Here is a 15,213-nt window from a genome sequence, read left to right as displayed (position 1 = left end):
GCCTGCAGTGAAGACCAAGAGACATAGTGTCCTTTGTACCTGCTGCTATTATCATGGTTAACAACACTAAACCATGAGTGTTGTTGCCATTGCACTTTGTTGATGATAACATTTGGGCCGTCCTCTCTGGGGGGGGGGGTGTTTCCTGTGAGTTGTGGTTGTTTACTTTTATCTGTGTGTGGACAAACTGCAAATCAATTTCCCACTGGGGACAAAGTTACCATTGACCACTGACCAATCTGTTGGGTTGCCAACACATAGGCAGACAACCATTCACATTCACACCTATGGGCAATTTAGAGTCACCAGTTAACCTAACTCCACTAACTACACGTGTTTGGACTGCAGGCGGAAGCTGGAGTACTCGCAGAGAACCCATGCATCATCAAAACAGTCAGGCTTTCCTAATGTGACTGAGATTTTCAGCTTCAATGAGATGAAGTGTAATATTTAATGGAGGATAACCTGCGACATAAAAAGCAAAATCAGAGAAAATTTGGGATTAATGTGAGCACACTGAAGGATTCACAAAGGCCAAAGAATAAAATTATAAAGAGAACCATGGAGTTCAATAATATCTACATTCTTTATAGCCACTCTCCCTACTTTGCACATGTTCAAATCAGCTAAGCCTCTCTGACTCTGAGCTGTCTCTCTGATGGACTCATTTCTAATCCTGTCCAACCCCTCTCAGTTCCAGTGAACATCTGGATCATCTTCAGCTCTGCCACCACCGTCTCCAAACCATCCATCACAGAATCCAAGACAGTCAGGTGTTAATGATGATGTTAAACTGCTCAGCGGCAGATTTAAATAATCCAAGACATTCCATTCATTTGAGTGCAGGGGTACAATAATCCAGTGTGATGGTTGGAGGCTCATTTGGAAAATGGCTTTAACACCCTTATTTACGTATTGTTTGAATGGGACGCTCTGACGTGTGCTTTCTGAAGCACCGTCAGATGTATTACGCTGGCTGTAGTTTTACGCTCGAGCTGACGGGGGCAGCAGTGCGCCTCAGAAGTGCCGGAAAGCCTGGCTAAGGAAGAAGAAGTCAACCGGAAACAAACGATTGTGTTTCCTGTTTTCATCAACACACGTGTGTGACTGTGTGGACAACGTCTTCAGAACCCGTTCAGACCCGGACGTCGGACCACCATGTTGGAGCAGCTCGGTCTGATCGGGACGATCCGGGACGAGGATCCGATTCCCGACGAGGCGGAGACCGAATCCGAGCAAGAGGTGAGTCGGATCCGGGACCAGAGCCCATCCGCTGGTATCGGTGTGAGTAATTTTCGGTGAGGTTCAGCGGCTCGCTGTCATTTCCTGCGGACTGTCCCGAAGAACAAACATTATCTGACACTGTGAAATCAATGGAATTAGTTACCGATCACCGTAATATCGGCCCGTGGGACCTGGTGTTGGACCGGTACCACAGAGCATCGCACAGCTCCGGTGCTCCGCGTAAACTGATGAGAGCTGAGTGCAGTAATGGCCACTAATGCAGCATCACCTCTCCCGGTCAGTCATAAACACATAAGTAATGAAGCCAACTATGAATCCAAAACCAAACGGAGGTTAAAGGTCAGAGGTGAGCGGCGTCTCTGTGCTGCGGGCCGGACGGGGGCTTCTCCCTTTTCTTTGATGTTTGGTGGTTTCAGCTGCGGGCAGTGTTGGGGAGTAACGGATACATGCACCGCCGTTACGTATTTAAAATACAAAATATGAGTAACTGTATTCCGTTACAGTTACCGTTTAAACAGGTGGTATTCAGAATACAGTTACTTTGTTGAAATAAATGGATTACAGGCGGTCTTTTCCTGTTTCATGTTCGGCTGTGCTCTCTCTATTTTTGGTTTCCACGCCGGTGGAAACCCAAACAAAACACTAAGAGGCTCTGATGTCTGTGTCTCTGTCTCGCGGCCCATGTCACCTCTACTTGCAGCAGCATAATGACGTGAAGAAATATTTTTAAAAATAATTTAATATGAAGGCAACAGGCAGAGAGTTACAGGCATCGCCCTAAAGCATGCAGCCTGATGGGCAGTGCAGTCCATGCTGCAGGGAGGATGGACCCGTGATGTGTCTGTGAGCAAGGAGGGAGAAAAAGGGAAAGTACAGCTGTCACGGGAGCTGGAAGCATGTAAATATAATAATAACCACTGCAGCCAAACAGAGAGGCTGACCAGCCCAGCTGTAAGTAAGCTATTAAGACTCGACTGTACACTGTTCGTGTTTTGACCTCTGGGCAAGCGTCAGATCTGACTGCTCAGCAGGAGGTCTGGATCTTAAAGGCTGTGTCTGCAGTATCAGTTGCTGTGGGGATATAAAGAAGCGTGTTGTGAACTCCTCTCATAATGCTGAAATTACAGAATTAAACCTGAAGTTACCTAATGTTGCATCTGTATGCACTTTCTATGGAAATGCCACCGTCTGCGAGGTTTATTGCTAAAGGGTTACTGGGAGGGGTCACTCACCTGTCGGCTGTCTCACCTGTGCTGTGTCTGTGTTCCAGGAGGAGCCGATCGTGCTGAAGAAGAAGAAGAAGAGTCGCGGGTCGAGAGATTTTAACTGTGACTTTGAGTTTGGAGAGAGAGACGGGCCGAGCCACGACGATGACTGGGCGATGGCCGATGTCATGAAGCAGCTCAAGAAGAAGGTAGAGAACAACCTGCTGCGGAGCAGCACAGTTACTTCATCGCACACATGGAACAACGGGAAGAGCATGACGCTCTCCACCTGTGTGTTTGTTCTCACGTTCTGCGTTCTGTCTGCAGAGAACCTTGACAACTCTGGACCAGAAAATAGAGAAAATCCGCCGAAAGAGGAAAGCTGAGGTGAGTGTGAGGCTAACGAGCCTGAAGGTTGGAGCAGATTCTCTTTAGAAGAGAATCTAAATCTAAAGAGAATCTGCTCTATATGAATCTGCTCTATATGGACATCATATTCCACATGACAGCATGAAGTCACATGACAGAAATACCTACAGTGCTTTGCAGTAGTAAATCTTGCACAGGTTAAGCAGAAAAGGACAGGTGAGTTGACTGGCCCCTTGTATCAGTCTGTTTTCTGTGCGTCAGGTGTTGTTTTTGTTTTTTTTTTGACCTTCAGGAGAAATCATCTCAGAGTGACGCTGCTGAAGCTTCATCAGAGAACCACCAGGAGGAGGAGGATGTGAAACCTCCAGCTGGAGAGACAGATGCTAGTGATGAGGATGAAGATAAGGACGAAGATGAGGAGTTTGGCTCGAGCGACGAGGAAATTTTGACCAAATCAGGTAAGAAAATTATTTTTAAATCCAGCAGGAAGAATTCTTTCAGACGTTATTGTTTGAGCCTGAGACCGATGAGTGGCGCTCTGATACAGTTGTTAATACTGTCAGCGGAAGTTTGTTTGTTTGTTTTTTTTTTACTTCCCGTTTCCTGTCAGACACGCTCAGAGACAAGGAACGACGGGGGAAGAAGAGGAAGGTGGCAGAGGAGGTGAGGAAGACAGCCGAGTAAATTCACGTGTTCATGTTGAGGGTTACATGTTAACAGCCATCTTTGTGTCCAGGCAGCAGAGTCGTTCTATGAAGACGCGTCGCAGTACGATGACCAACTGACTTTCGATGACATGAATCTGTCCAGGCCGATTTTGAAGGTAAGACCAGCACGTCTGCTCAGACCTGGACTCCTGCTGCTGTGTGACTCGTTGTTGTCTGAGTAAACTCGTGTTCCTGCAGGCCATCACTGCTCTGGGCTTTAAGCAGCCCACTCCGATCCAGAAGGCCTGCGTCCCTGTCGGTCTGCTGGGCAAAGACCTCTGTGCCTGTGCTGCTACTGGGACAGGTAACACTGGGTCCCATTTATCATACTGGGTCCAGTTGATCTCAGTTTAATTGGACACGTGAATTCCTCCTTTCTGTGCAGGGAAGACGGCAGCCTTCATGTTGCCTGTGCTAGAGCGATTGGTTTACAAGCCCAGAACATCCCAGGTGACCCGCGTCTTGGTTCTGGTTCCCACCAGAGAGCTGGGGATCCAGGTTCACTCTGTTGCCCGTCAACTCGCCCAGTTCACGTCTATCACCACCTGCCTGGCTGTTGGTGCGTCTTTTTGTCGTGGTTCAATCAGTGTTCGATCTGACTCTGGACCCGGTCCGATTCAGACTTGGTCTGGGCCTCATCTGTGTTGATTTGTCTTCAGGTGGGTTGGACTTGAAGTCTCAGGAGGCAGCTTTGCGGGCTGGCCCGGACATCCTAATAGCAACACCTGGTCGGCTGATCGATCACCTTCACAACACGCCGAGCTTTGAGCTGACGCACATCGAGATCCTGATCCTGGACGAGGCCGACAGGTAAAGAGCGACGGGGGAATCCGTCACACCAGAAACCAGAATCTGCCGAGACACTTACGGTTGTGTGTGGTTCCCTCAGGATGCTCGATGAGTACTTCGAGGAGCAGATGAAAGAGATCATCAGGTTGTGTTCCTACAACAGACAGACCATGCTGTTCTCTGCGACCATGACAGAGGAGGTATGCATGCTTAACCATGTGTGCTGCTGTATCGTTTGACCACCGAGTGACTGTCCTGTGACACGTGTTTTCAGGTGAAAGACTTGGCAGCGGTGTCATTGAAGCAGCCAGTCAGGATCTTTGTTAACAGCAACACTGACGTGGCGCCGTTCCTGCGGCAGGAGTTTGTCCGAATCCGACCTCACAGAGAAGGAGACCGCGAGGCCGTGGTAGCTGGTAGGTACTCGTGATACTGCAGTAACATAGAGGTACTAGTGACAGTTCTACAGTTGTTCCTGTGTTTGTTTTTGTCAGCTCTGCTGACTCGGACGTTCCAGGATCACGTCATGTTGTTCACTCAGACGAGGAAACAGGCCCACAGACTGCATATCTTGTTGGGACTAATGGGATTGAAGGTTGGAGAACTGCATGGAGAACTGAGTCAGAACCAACGACTGGAGAACCTCAGGTGCACGCACAACTGGGATTAGAGAATAAGTTACCCTCCATATTAGAATGGCCCCAGCACTTGATATTTTTAAAGAACACACTTTTTCTCCAAAGTGTTTTAGGAGTAGTACCAGACTCAGCCTGTAGTCAGTTTTTGGTCGCTTCTTTATTTTGTTAATTTTATTTATCGTCTGTTTTATTCGTGTTTTACTACTAATTTTATTTATTTTTTACCTTGGGCGCGTTACCTCTTATTTATGTGTTTATATGTGTAAAAACCACAACCAATACAGCCTTCGTTCTCACAATATCACACAATTGACTTTCCCTAACCTTTGGTCAACCGTGTTGACTTTAAAGTGCTCTATAAAAAAAGAAGCTGAGGTACGCTCAGAACTACAAGTTGGAGAAACTCGGGTTTAGAATAAGGAACTTTGCTCTTGTTGTTGTTTTGCAGGCGTTTCAAAGATGAACAGATTGATATCTTGGTGGCGACAGATGTGGCAGCCAGAGGTTTGGACATCGATGGAGTCAAAACAGTGAGTGTTCTGCAGGAGAACCGTAAGGTTATGGCAGGGTTACTATGGTGACGTTCCTACAACCACTGAAAGATGAATAAAGACAGAATTCGATGTTTAATGAAATATGGTCATAAAAGAAGAAAAGTCACATGACTTTGTTCTTCAAACACGATTCAAAGTGGATTATAGTCTGTTACCATGGTAACCAGAGTAAACAGAAGCGTTAAAGCTGCTTTTTAAAACGTGTTTCGCTCGCCTGCCCCTCAGGTGATAAACTTCACCATGCCTGGCACGGTCAAGCATTACGTGCACCGCGTGGGGCGGACTGCGAGAGCAGGCCGATCGGGGCGTTCGGTGTCTCTCGTCGGAGAGTCCGAGAGGAAGATGCTGAAAGAGGTCGTGAAATCAGCCAGGAGCACCGTGAAGGCTCGCGTTCTGCCGCCAGGTAAACAATCCCAAACTGTGAGCAGGTGGCCCAGGTGAGGAGTGTCCTCCAGGTGAGAGAACCCGTCACTGAAATGTATATTTGTGTCATTCAGAAGTCATCCTGAAGTTTAGAGACCTGATCGCCAAACTGGAGAAAGACGTGGAAGCTGTGATGAAGCTGGAGAGAGAGGAACGAGAGCTGGCTGCGTCTGAGGCCAAGGTACACCTGGATACCTGCATAACTGTCACTAAAATACCTGTTTTTAATTTAAAAGCAAAAGAGCTGAACTGCAACAAACAGCATTTTTATTTAAACCATGTGTGTGTTTGTCTGTGTGTAGCTGAGTGTGGCTCAGAGGCGTCTCACTGACTCCGCCTCCTCTGATCAGTCACAGCGGGTTTGGTTTCAGACCCAACAGGAAAGGAAACAGAGCCGCAGTAAGTACTGATTCACACTCTGTAGTATGTCGTAATCCTTCGTTCAAGTTGACGGCTGACCAGGAAGTACTGTGTAGTAGTGCTGTCGCAGTACTCGGGTTTTAAACTCGATCCTGTTATCAAAGGAGAGTGAAGTGCTCTAATGGGCGATCGTGGCTCAAGAGTTGTGTGTTCGTCTTGTAACCGGAAGGTTGCCGGTTCAAGCCCCGGCTCGGACAGTCTCAGTCGTTGTGTCCTTGGGCAAGACACTTCACCTATCGCCTACTGGTGTTGGCCAGAGGGCCCGATGGCGCGATATGGCAGCCTCGCCTCTGTCAGTCTGCCCCAGGGCAGCTGTGGCTACAACTGTAGCTGCCTCCACCAGTGTGTGGATGAATAGTGGACTACAAGGTCATTAAGATAAGATGGGGCCTGATTATTTAAGACCTTGTATGTGAGGAGCAGGATTTTGAATTCTGGATTTAACAGGAAGCCAAAACAGGAGAAATCTGCTCTCTCTTTCTAGTCCCTGTCAGGACTCTTGCTGCAGTATTTTGGATCAGCTGAAGGCTTTTCAGGGAGTTTTTTGGACATCCTGATAATAATGAATTACAGTCGTCCAGCCTGGAAGTAATAAATGCATGAACTAGTTTTTCAGCGTCACTCTGAGACAGGATATTTCTAACTTTAGAGATGTTGCACAAATGGAAGAAAGCAGTCTTACATATTTGTTTAATATGTGCGTTGAAGGACATGTCCTGGTCAAACATGACTCCAAGGTTCCTCACAGTGTTACTGGAGGCCAAGGTAATGCCATCCAGAGTAAGAATCTGCTTAGATACCGTATTTCTAAGATTTTCAGGGCCGAGTACAATAACCTCAGTTTGATCTGAATTAAGAAGCAGAAAGTTAGCGGCCATCCAGGTCTTTATGTCTTTAAGACATTCCTGCAGTTTAACTCATTGGTGTGTGCTATCTGGCTTCATGGACAGATAGAGCTGGGTGTCATCTGCATAGCAGTGTAAATGTATGCTATGTCTTCTAATGATGCTGCCTAAGGGAAGCATGTATAATGTAAACAGAATTGGTCCTAGCACTGAACCCTGTGGAACTCCATAATTAACCTCAGTGTGTGAAGAGGACTCTCCATTTACATGCACAAACTGGAGTCTATTAGATAGATATGATACAAACCACTGCAGTGCAGTACCTGTAATACCTACAGCATGTTCTAATCGCTCTAATAGGATATTATGGTCGACAGTATCGAACGCTGCACTGAGGTCTAGCAGGACAAGCACAGAGATGAGTCCACTGTCAGAGGCCATAAGAAGATCATTTGTAACCTTCACTAAAGCTGTTTCTGTGCTGTGATGAGCTCTGAAACCTGACTGAAACTCTTCAAATAAACCTCTGCAGATGATCTGTTAGCTGTTTGACAACTACTCTTTCAAGGATGTTTGATATAAAGGAAGGTTGGAGATTGGCCTATAATTAGCTAAGACTGCTGGGTCTAGAGATGCTTTTTGAGTAAAGGTTTAACTACAGCCAGCTTGAAGGCCTGTGGTACATAGCCGATCATTAGAGATAGGTTGATCATATTTAAGAAGCTTTTATGACTGGACTCTCACACAAATGCAAAACAGAAGATGAAGCAGAGCATTCTCATCCCCAACGCGTAATACCGACGATTTGTCCTAAAGCATCTCATAGTAACGCTTCCGCGTCCTGATATGTTCCGGATTTTCCATTGAATCCAACAGAATCCCACTCACAGCAGTAACACACACTCCAGCCGTGTATTCCAGCCCTAACCTTAACCGTATGAAACCTTTACATGTATGGATTCATTCCAAATGGCTCTCATGGAGCCAAACACGTAACACACTGACGTCACATAGCATCGGTGTGTTACGAGCTGGGATGAGAACGTGTTGATCTCGCCTTTGGCTTCACCTGCATTACGACGGTGCCAAGGTAGGCCTCCCCAGCAGGATTAGTTTGCGTCGGGAGCACGCGCTGGGCGCTCCAAATCACGGACAAACAGTTGTTTATGTTCTTAAGACAACAGAAATTGTCAGCCAGCATTTTTTCCACGACTGCTGAGGACAGTCTGCTGGGCGAGAGCTAACAGTAGCTACAGTACTCCTCCAGAGCTATACTGAAACTAGCACCACTAACAACGGGCTGGGAGGTCAGTTTATGATCATTGATCAACACCTGCTGATCAATAATAATAATAATAATAATAATGGATTGGATTTATATAGCGCTTTACAATGCCACTATTCATTCACTCTCACATCCACACACTGGTGGAAGCAGCTACAGGTGTGGCCACAGCTGCCCTGGGGCAGACTGACAGAAGCCAGGCTGCCATATCGCGCCATCGGCCCCTCTGGCCAACACCAGTAGGCAAGTAGGGTAAAGTGTCTTGCCCAAGGACACAACGACCAGGACAGAGAGCCCAGGGATCGAACCGGCAACCTTCCGGTTACAGATGCGATTCCCAACCCCCTGAGCCACGATCGCCCCAGTATCAGTTCATATAGTTGATATATCAGAGTATTGATTAGTACAGTGGAGTACCATTTGTGTAACGGTAGTACTTTGTTCAGTGTCAAAGGCTCTGCAGGAGTTTGATCTTGCCGTTAGAGGGAAGAAGAAGAGAGAGAAGTTCCTGAAGGACGGCAGGAAAAAGGAGCTGACGGTAAAAAACGATCCAGCATTAATCAGTACTCATCTCCGATCAATCACCTGCTTACCTGTTACCTGTCTGTCAGTCTGAGGAGCGTGCTCAGTTCGAGATTTTGAAGGCCCAGATGTTTGCTGAGCGAGCAGCCAAAAGAGAGCGCCGACCAAAGAGGGCGAGGGCGATGCCAGAGGATGAAGCGCCAACTAAAGGTATGATGCTGTAAACACGCTAACAAACACACTAACCCTGATAATGTCCTCGCTCTCACCAATCCTCTGTGTGCAGCAGCCAATCAGAAAGCAGGAAAAGGAGGCAAGAAGTCGGTGTTTGACAAAGAGCTGACAAACACCAGCAGTAAGGCCCTGAAGCAGTACCGAGCAGGGTACGTACAGGTAGCCAGCTGTCTCACTGTCTGTCCATCTGTCCCGTCTGTCTCACTGTCTCTCTCCCTTACAGACCGTCCTTTGCAGACAGGAAGCGTCTGGGTGTGGACAGGAAGCGACCTGGCAGTTCCAGGTAAGTTTCACCTGTTCTCTCTGGTGTCACACTGACCTGAATGAGGTAAAGATGGCTGACACTCTGCTCTATCTGCCAGGTTCAGGAGGAAGTGACAGAGCACGCGGGAAACGCCTTGTTTTTTTTCTATTTGTTTATTACAGTAGTTTTAAATAAAGTTTCAATGTGTATTAAACCCATTGTCAACGGGGTTTTTTGTTGTTGTTGTTGTTTTTTATCTTTGGGTCATTCAGACGGGCACAAAACAAACCAAACTAAAGGTCACATGACAAAACGTGAAAAATGAAATGTAAACTGGAAGCTGAGGAAGAACGGGGCGAGGTGCGGCAGATCAGCTGACCTCAGCACACCAATGGAAGTCTGTTGTATGGCAGGTTTTCATTGGCTGAATACTGAGCAATGACAGCAGGTGGCTGTGGTTCAGAAGTTAAAGCGGGTCAGCTGCCACTTCAAAGACTGCCTGCTCTGGTCCACAGGTGTCCACAGGCCAGATATTGAACCACAGACCACTTCTAAAAAGGCAGGGGAACAGAAGCAGTTTGGACGCAGAGGACCAGAGGAGGGCGCTGACAGTTATCAGCTGAATTTTTTTAACCACCGTTGGTTTAAAATGGAACATTAAAACACTCGACTGCTAACTAGCTGCTCCTTACAGTCGGTTTCGTTCTGCGTCCGAGCTCATGTGCGCGGCGCTCCTGCAGTGATCTGTGCGTTTGAGCAGATATGATGTCCGGCCTCAGTTTGTGTGAAAGTCACGGAGAAGACTGGAGACGCTCCAGTCTCATGGAAGCGTTCAGTGTGGACACGCCTTCGTGCGGCCGTCTGCAGAAACAATACGAAGTGTGAGTTCAACAAGTCGGTGCCTGAGACTGCTTCAAACACATCTCCGTGCAGACACGGCCAGCGTTTACCGGACAAAGTTTTTGCAGTTTAACCTCACTGCTCACCACCACAACAGACTTTATAGGTGTAACTGAAGAAGTGCGGACTTGAAGCTTGAGACGTTTTAGATTGTACGCACAATCCTCCATTATTAGAGACTCTAACGCAGCTGGACAGGGGTCAGTTCCCTCATTATTTCATGGTAATACTTAACAGCAGTGGGAAACTACGCTATCATTTATTCCTCATCACAGAGGAACCATTTCGAAACTCTATGATACTATCCTGTCTTTTAGTAACCACTCTAATGTTAAGCTTAAGTGTCCATGGGAAGGGGAACTAGGAATTCGAATACATGAGGAGTCTTGGGAACAGGCTATCACGAGGGTACGATCTTCCACCTCCTGCGCTCGTCTTGGACCTATTCAATTTAAGGTCATACACAGGGCGCATTTCTCTAAGTCTAGACTTTTTGAATTGTAACTAGAAGTGGAAAACAAATGTGATAACTGCCACGGCTCTCCTTGTCACCTTAGCCACGTCTTTTCTGTGTCCTGAGCTGGAAGGTTTCTGGACAGGTATTTTGCTATTATGTCAGCTGTTCTTGGGGTAACTCTTCATTCCAGGATTGCTGTATTTGGGATTCCTGATCGCTCACTTACACTTGACTCTACACAAAAAGATATCATAGCCTTCACATCCCTGTTAGCGAGACGTCTAATATTGTTGCAGTGGAAGTCTGTTAAGTATCCAACTAGTTCCCGGTGGCTTAAAGATGTTATTTTTTTTTTTTTTTTTTTAAAAACTTGAAAAAATAAAATGTACGTTGAGAGGTTGCACAGCCAAATTTTTCCACAAGTGGCAACCCTTTATCTCTTATTTTACTGGTGTAGAGGTATTGCCTGGTTAATTGTATTTCGGTAAGTGCAAGTACTGTGTTGTTTTCTTTTTTCAATAAATAAATTACAAAAAAAATTGATTCAAAGTTTTTATTTGTAATTTATTGCTTTTCACTGTCATTTTAAAGATGAAGGCCAAAAATTATTTCAGTGTGAGTGCACATTGAAAAAGAAAGCAATCGGAGCCACAGCAGGAATATTAGAGACTTGAGAAATGATAAAAGACAACTGAAGAGCATGACGACAGAAATATATTCTCAGAAAAACAACACCTAACCAAGTCAGGAGGATCACTGTAGGTCTTCAAAATGGAAAGTTAACTCATTCACTGCCAGCCATTGGCAGTGAATGAGTTAAACCCATTGACTCATTCACTGCCATTGACGGCTATAGACGTCAATGGCAGTGAATGAGTTAACAACAGGGTGCGAGCCTCCGGTGACAGTCAGGAACAGCTCTACACTGTCTTGTATTTCAAATATGTTTGTCTTGTTAGTTTTGAGCTTCTTAAATCAGGGCACTGAGTATAAAAATGTCATTTCAAAATATCAAGTTAAGTTTGATTATGGAGAAACTTGTGGCAAGATGGCGTCGTAGTGTGAACACCCGTCTCGCTGTGCTCCGGTGAGGTCCCTCGATTATCCGTCTAAAATACGTGTTCACCTGGTGAAACGTTACAAATGTGCGTGGGAGTAACTCTATAATGAGTCTGGACGACTATTTTTCTAAAATGCCTAACGTCAGGTCTAAGAAAAAGACAGCTCCGGTTGTGCAAGCTAGCGACATTGTGGGTCCTATGGCGGCTGAGCCTGAAGAAGCTAACGCCAGCGACACAGAAATCTCCGCTGACGCTGAGGAAACTGGGAGTGATATCGACCCGAATATCCTTGCGGCTCTGAGTAAGATAACTGACAGCATTACAACTTTGTTGGATGTTAAAGTTGATACTGTGCTGGCCGCAATCCGTGAACAGACGTCTCGGATCCAGGCTCTGGCGACACGGGTGGGAGACGCCGAGATACGGATTTCAGGCGTGGAAGACACGGCAGGTGTATTGCAGGCGAAAGTGGCTCGACTCGAAAAACAAGTAACTGACATGGCAGACCACATGGACGATTTAGAGAACCGCAGCCGCAGATGTAACCTTCGCCTGGTCGGGCTTCCCGAGGGCACGGAGGCAAATGATGTTGTCGCCTTCATGGAGTCATGGCTCTCCTCCTATCTCGAGCTCACAACTAAAAATGGGAAGATCAAACTAGACCGCGCTCACCGCTCTCTAGCACCGAGGCCGGGCCCCAGCCAGCGCGCCAGACCCATCATTATGAAGCTTCACAACTTTGCTGATAAACAACGTGTGATGGCCGCAGCTCGGCGCCTGGCTACGCAGCCGAACCAACCAACAAGTCGGATCAAAGTCTCCTTCTTTAATGATTATTCAGCGGCGGTAGCCAAGAAACGCAAGGCTTTCGACGAGGTGAAAAGCTGCCTGAGGAAGAAGAATGTGGATTATGCGCTTCTCTACCCCGCCACACTGAGGCTGTTTGCCAACGGCAAGGAGAAGAGATTTAACACACCGGAGGCAGCTGCGTCCTACGCGGACTCGCTGCCCTGAATCCCCGTAACCACCGGAGTACTCCTTTTCTTCACACTATGCCTTATGAACCGGTGTGAGTACTTGCCGAATCTAGGCATATGTGACTCTCTTTTTTCGTCCTCGCTGCTTATAAGCGACCAGGTGAAATCTTCCACCCCATCGGGCACCGGACGGACTGTGTTTTCGTCTATGGGTAGGCGTGAGTTACGCGCGTGCAATGCCCTTCGGCTTCCCCGACGGGCAGGAGGAGATTGGTTTTTCCCTACATGTTTAGTAGGGCTGTTGCCAAATCACTGTTCTTTGAATGTTCCGTCACACAGCTCTTTTTTTGTTGTTGTTTTTTTTTGTTTTTTTCCCTGTTTTATTTTCAACCAGGGTGTGGTGAACCCTTTGGCTCAATATGCTTTGTATGATACATGAATGAGTCTAATAATGAGTAGGCTGCGAATATGCACCTGGAATGTACGAGGGGTTCACAGCCCTATTAAGAGGAGGAAGATATTTACTTGTCTAAGAAAGGACGGTGTAGATGTTGCTATGTTACAAGAGACACATCTTGATAATAATGAGCACTTGAAGTTGCAACAAGGATTATATGGACAAGTGTTTTTTTCATCCTTCACTACAAGAAGTAGGGGAGTGGCAGTGTTGATTAGGAAAAATGTACCTTTTGTAGTAACTGATTGCGTTAAAGTTCTGAAGGGCCGCTACGTGATAGTCAAAGGGATTTTGCAAGGCCAAAATATTTTATTACTGAATGTTTATTTTCCACCTGCCCACCCGACTACCTTTCTTACCAAAATGTTTCTGGAATTAGCCCCATTTCTTCCTAACTCTACCGTTATTATTGGTGGTGATTTCAACTTAATGTTAAATCCGCTTATGGACAGATTTCCACATAGCATTGCAACTCCCTCTCCCCAGGCCAAAGGGCTTCACGCTCTATGCGACGAGTTTGGACTTGTTGATGCTTGGAGATATACTCACCCCTCCAATAAGCAATACACATTTTTTTCGGCTCCGCATAGGTCCCAAACTAGAATTGATTACTTTTTTCTCCCGGAAACTGACTTGGGTTCGGTAGTATCGTGCGACATAACAAGTATAATCATCTCAGATCACGCTAGAGTAATCATGGATCTCGATCTTAAAGCTGCGCTTCATAGGTCCCGTCACTGGAGGCTTAATACCATTATTCTTAAGGACGAGGAATTTATCTCTCACTTCTCTGCCGAATTTAAAGCGTTTTTGGATATCAACACCTCCTCAGCTAGTACTGCCTCTGTTTTGTGGGAAACATGCAAAGCTTATGCGAGGGGCCTAATTATTTCGTATTCTGCGACAAAGAAGCGACAACGGATGGAGGAACAAAAATCTTTAGAGAGCGAATTGATGGATAAGGAGAAAACATATATTGCCTCCCCATCACCACCATTATGGCAAGAAATAACCGCACTCAGGTCAGCGCTGAATTGCCTTCTTACCAGAGATGCAGAGAAGAAACTTAAATACACCAGACAGCGGTTCTACGAGCATGGAGATAAGGCCGGTAAATGTCTGGCGTACTATGTTAAGAAGCGCGCAGAATCTAATACCATTGCAGCGATATCTGATGAAGGTGGCCACAAGATATATGAAAACAAACTGATAAATGACTGTGTTAAGAAGTTCTACAAAGCCTTGTACTCTTCTCAACAAGTCCCGGAGGGGGAGCAGCTGATGCATAATTTCTTTACCCAATTCGACTTACCAAATTTGTCAGAGGAACAGAAGACTGCCCTTAACAGCCCTATAACTAAGACCGAAGTGTTTAAGGCTATTAAATCACTGCGAAGTGGAAAGTCGCCAGGGCCTGATGGCTTCTGTTGTGAATTTTATAAACAGTTTCGGGATATTATTGTGGAACCGCTTCTTGATATGTTCAACCACTCCTTCGTTACGGGTGAATTCCCGCAGACACTGAAGGAAGCCAACATTTCCCTAATTCTAAAGAAAGGGAAGTGTCCTGATTTGTGCGGATCCTACAGACCTATAGCCCTCTTAAATGTGGATAGGAAACTGCTTTCTAAAATTCTGGCCTCCCGCTTAGAAAATTTTTTACCTGTGCTGATAAGGGAGGACCAGACAGGCTTTATAAAAGGCCGAAACTCAGCCACCAATGTTAGACGCTTACTGAACGCTATTGTAGCTTTCAAGCAAAAATCTATTGACGGCCTGGTGCTTTCTCTCGATGCGGAGAAAGCATTTGACAGAATTGAGTGGTCTTATTTGTTGTATACTCTGGGCAAATTCGGCTTAGGGGAGAATTTTATAAAATGG

The 15,213-nt window shown here is 46.3% G+C and overlaps 1 protein-coding gene across 2 annotated transcripts; it reads left to right on the top strand.

Moving 5' to 3' along the window:
• Nucleotides 1-1,032: 1,032 nt before the first annotated feature.
• ddx27 (DEAD (Asp-Glu-Ala-Asp) box polypeptide 27) lies at nt 1,033-9,694 on the top strand. 2 transcript variants are annotated; one of them, XM_085457898.1, is made up of 21 exons: nt 1,033-1,242; nt 2,516-2,659; nt 2,778-2,837; nt 3,112-3,277; nt 3,430-3,482; nt 3,556-3,642; nt 3,725-3,830; nt 3,912-4,085; nt 4,186-4,336; nt 4,416-4,515; nt 4,590-4,731; nt 4,810-4,963; nt 5,402-5,483; nt 5,733-5,910; nt 6,005-6,111; nt 6,233-6,329; nt 8,927-9,018; nt 9,092-9,212; nt 9,292-9,385; nt 9,460-9,519; nt 9,599-9,694. In XM_085457898.1, exons 1-21 carry the CDS (start codon nt 1,159-1,161, stop codon nt 9,612-9,614), a joined length of 2,268 nt encoding a protein of 755 aa, XP_085314024.1. In that variant the 5' UTR covers nt 1,033-1,158; the 3' UTR covers nt 9,615-9,694. The 2 variants fall into 2 exon arrangements, with proteins under 2 accessions (XP_085314024.1, XP_085314023.1); XM_085457897.1 differs by having other exon boundaries at nt 9,289-9,385.
• Nucleotides 9,695-15,213: the final 5,519 nt, after the last annotated feature.

This window comes from Copadichromis virginalis, linkage group LG5, assembly GCF_057382275.1.
Source record: "Copadichromis virginalis isolate Kocher_CV1m ecotype Utaka linkage group LG5, C_Virginalis_male_GT1.1, whole genome shotgun sequence".
In the NCBI taxonomy this organism is placed as follows: Eukaryota; Metazoa; Chordata; class Actinopteri; order Cichliformes; family Cichlidae; genus Copadichromis; species Copadichromis virginalis.
The sequence above is the reverse complement of the archived record's forward strand: the minus strand, read 5'-3'. Positions and strand labels throughout refer to the sequence as shown.

Bases quoted from the DNA above. Each gene is read 5' to 3' on its own strand.
- ddx27 (XM_085457897.1), top strand. From the start codon at position 1,159: ATGTTGGAGCAGCTCGGTCTGATCGGGACGATCCGGGACGAGGATCCG. The intron at 3,643-3,724 runs GTAAGACCAGCA...GTGTTCCTGCAG, and splicing joins TGTCCAGGCCGATTTTGAAG to GCCATCACTGCTCTGGGCTT. The intron at 9,019-9,091 runs GTAAAAAACGAT...CCTGTCTGTCAG, and splicing joins GCAGGAAAAAGGAGCTGACG to TCTGAGGAGCGTGCTCAGTT.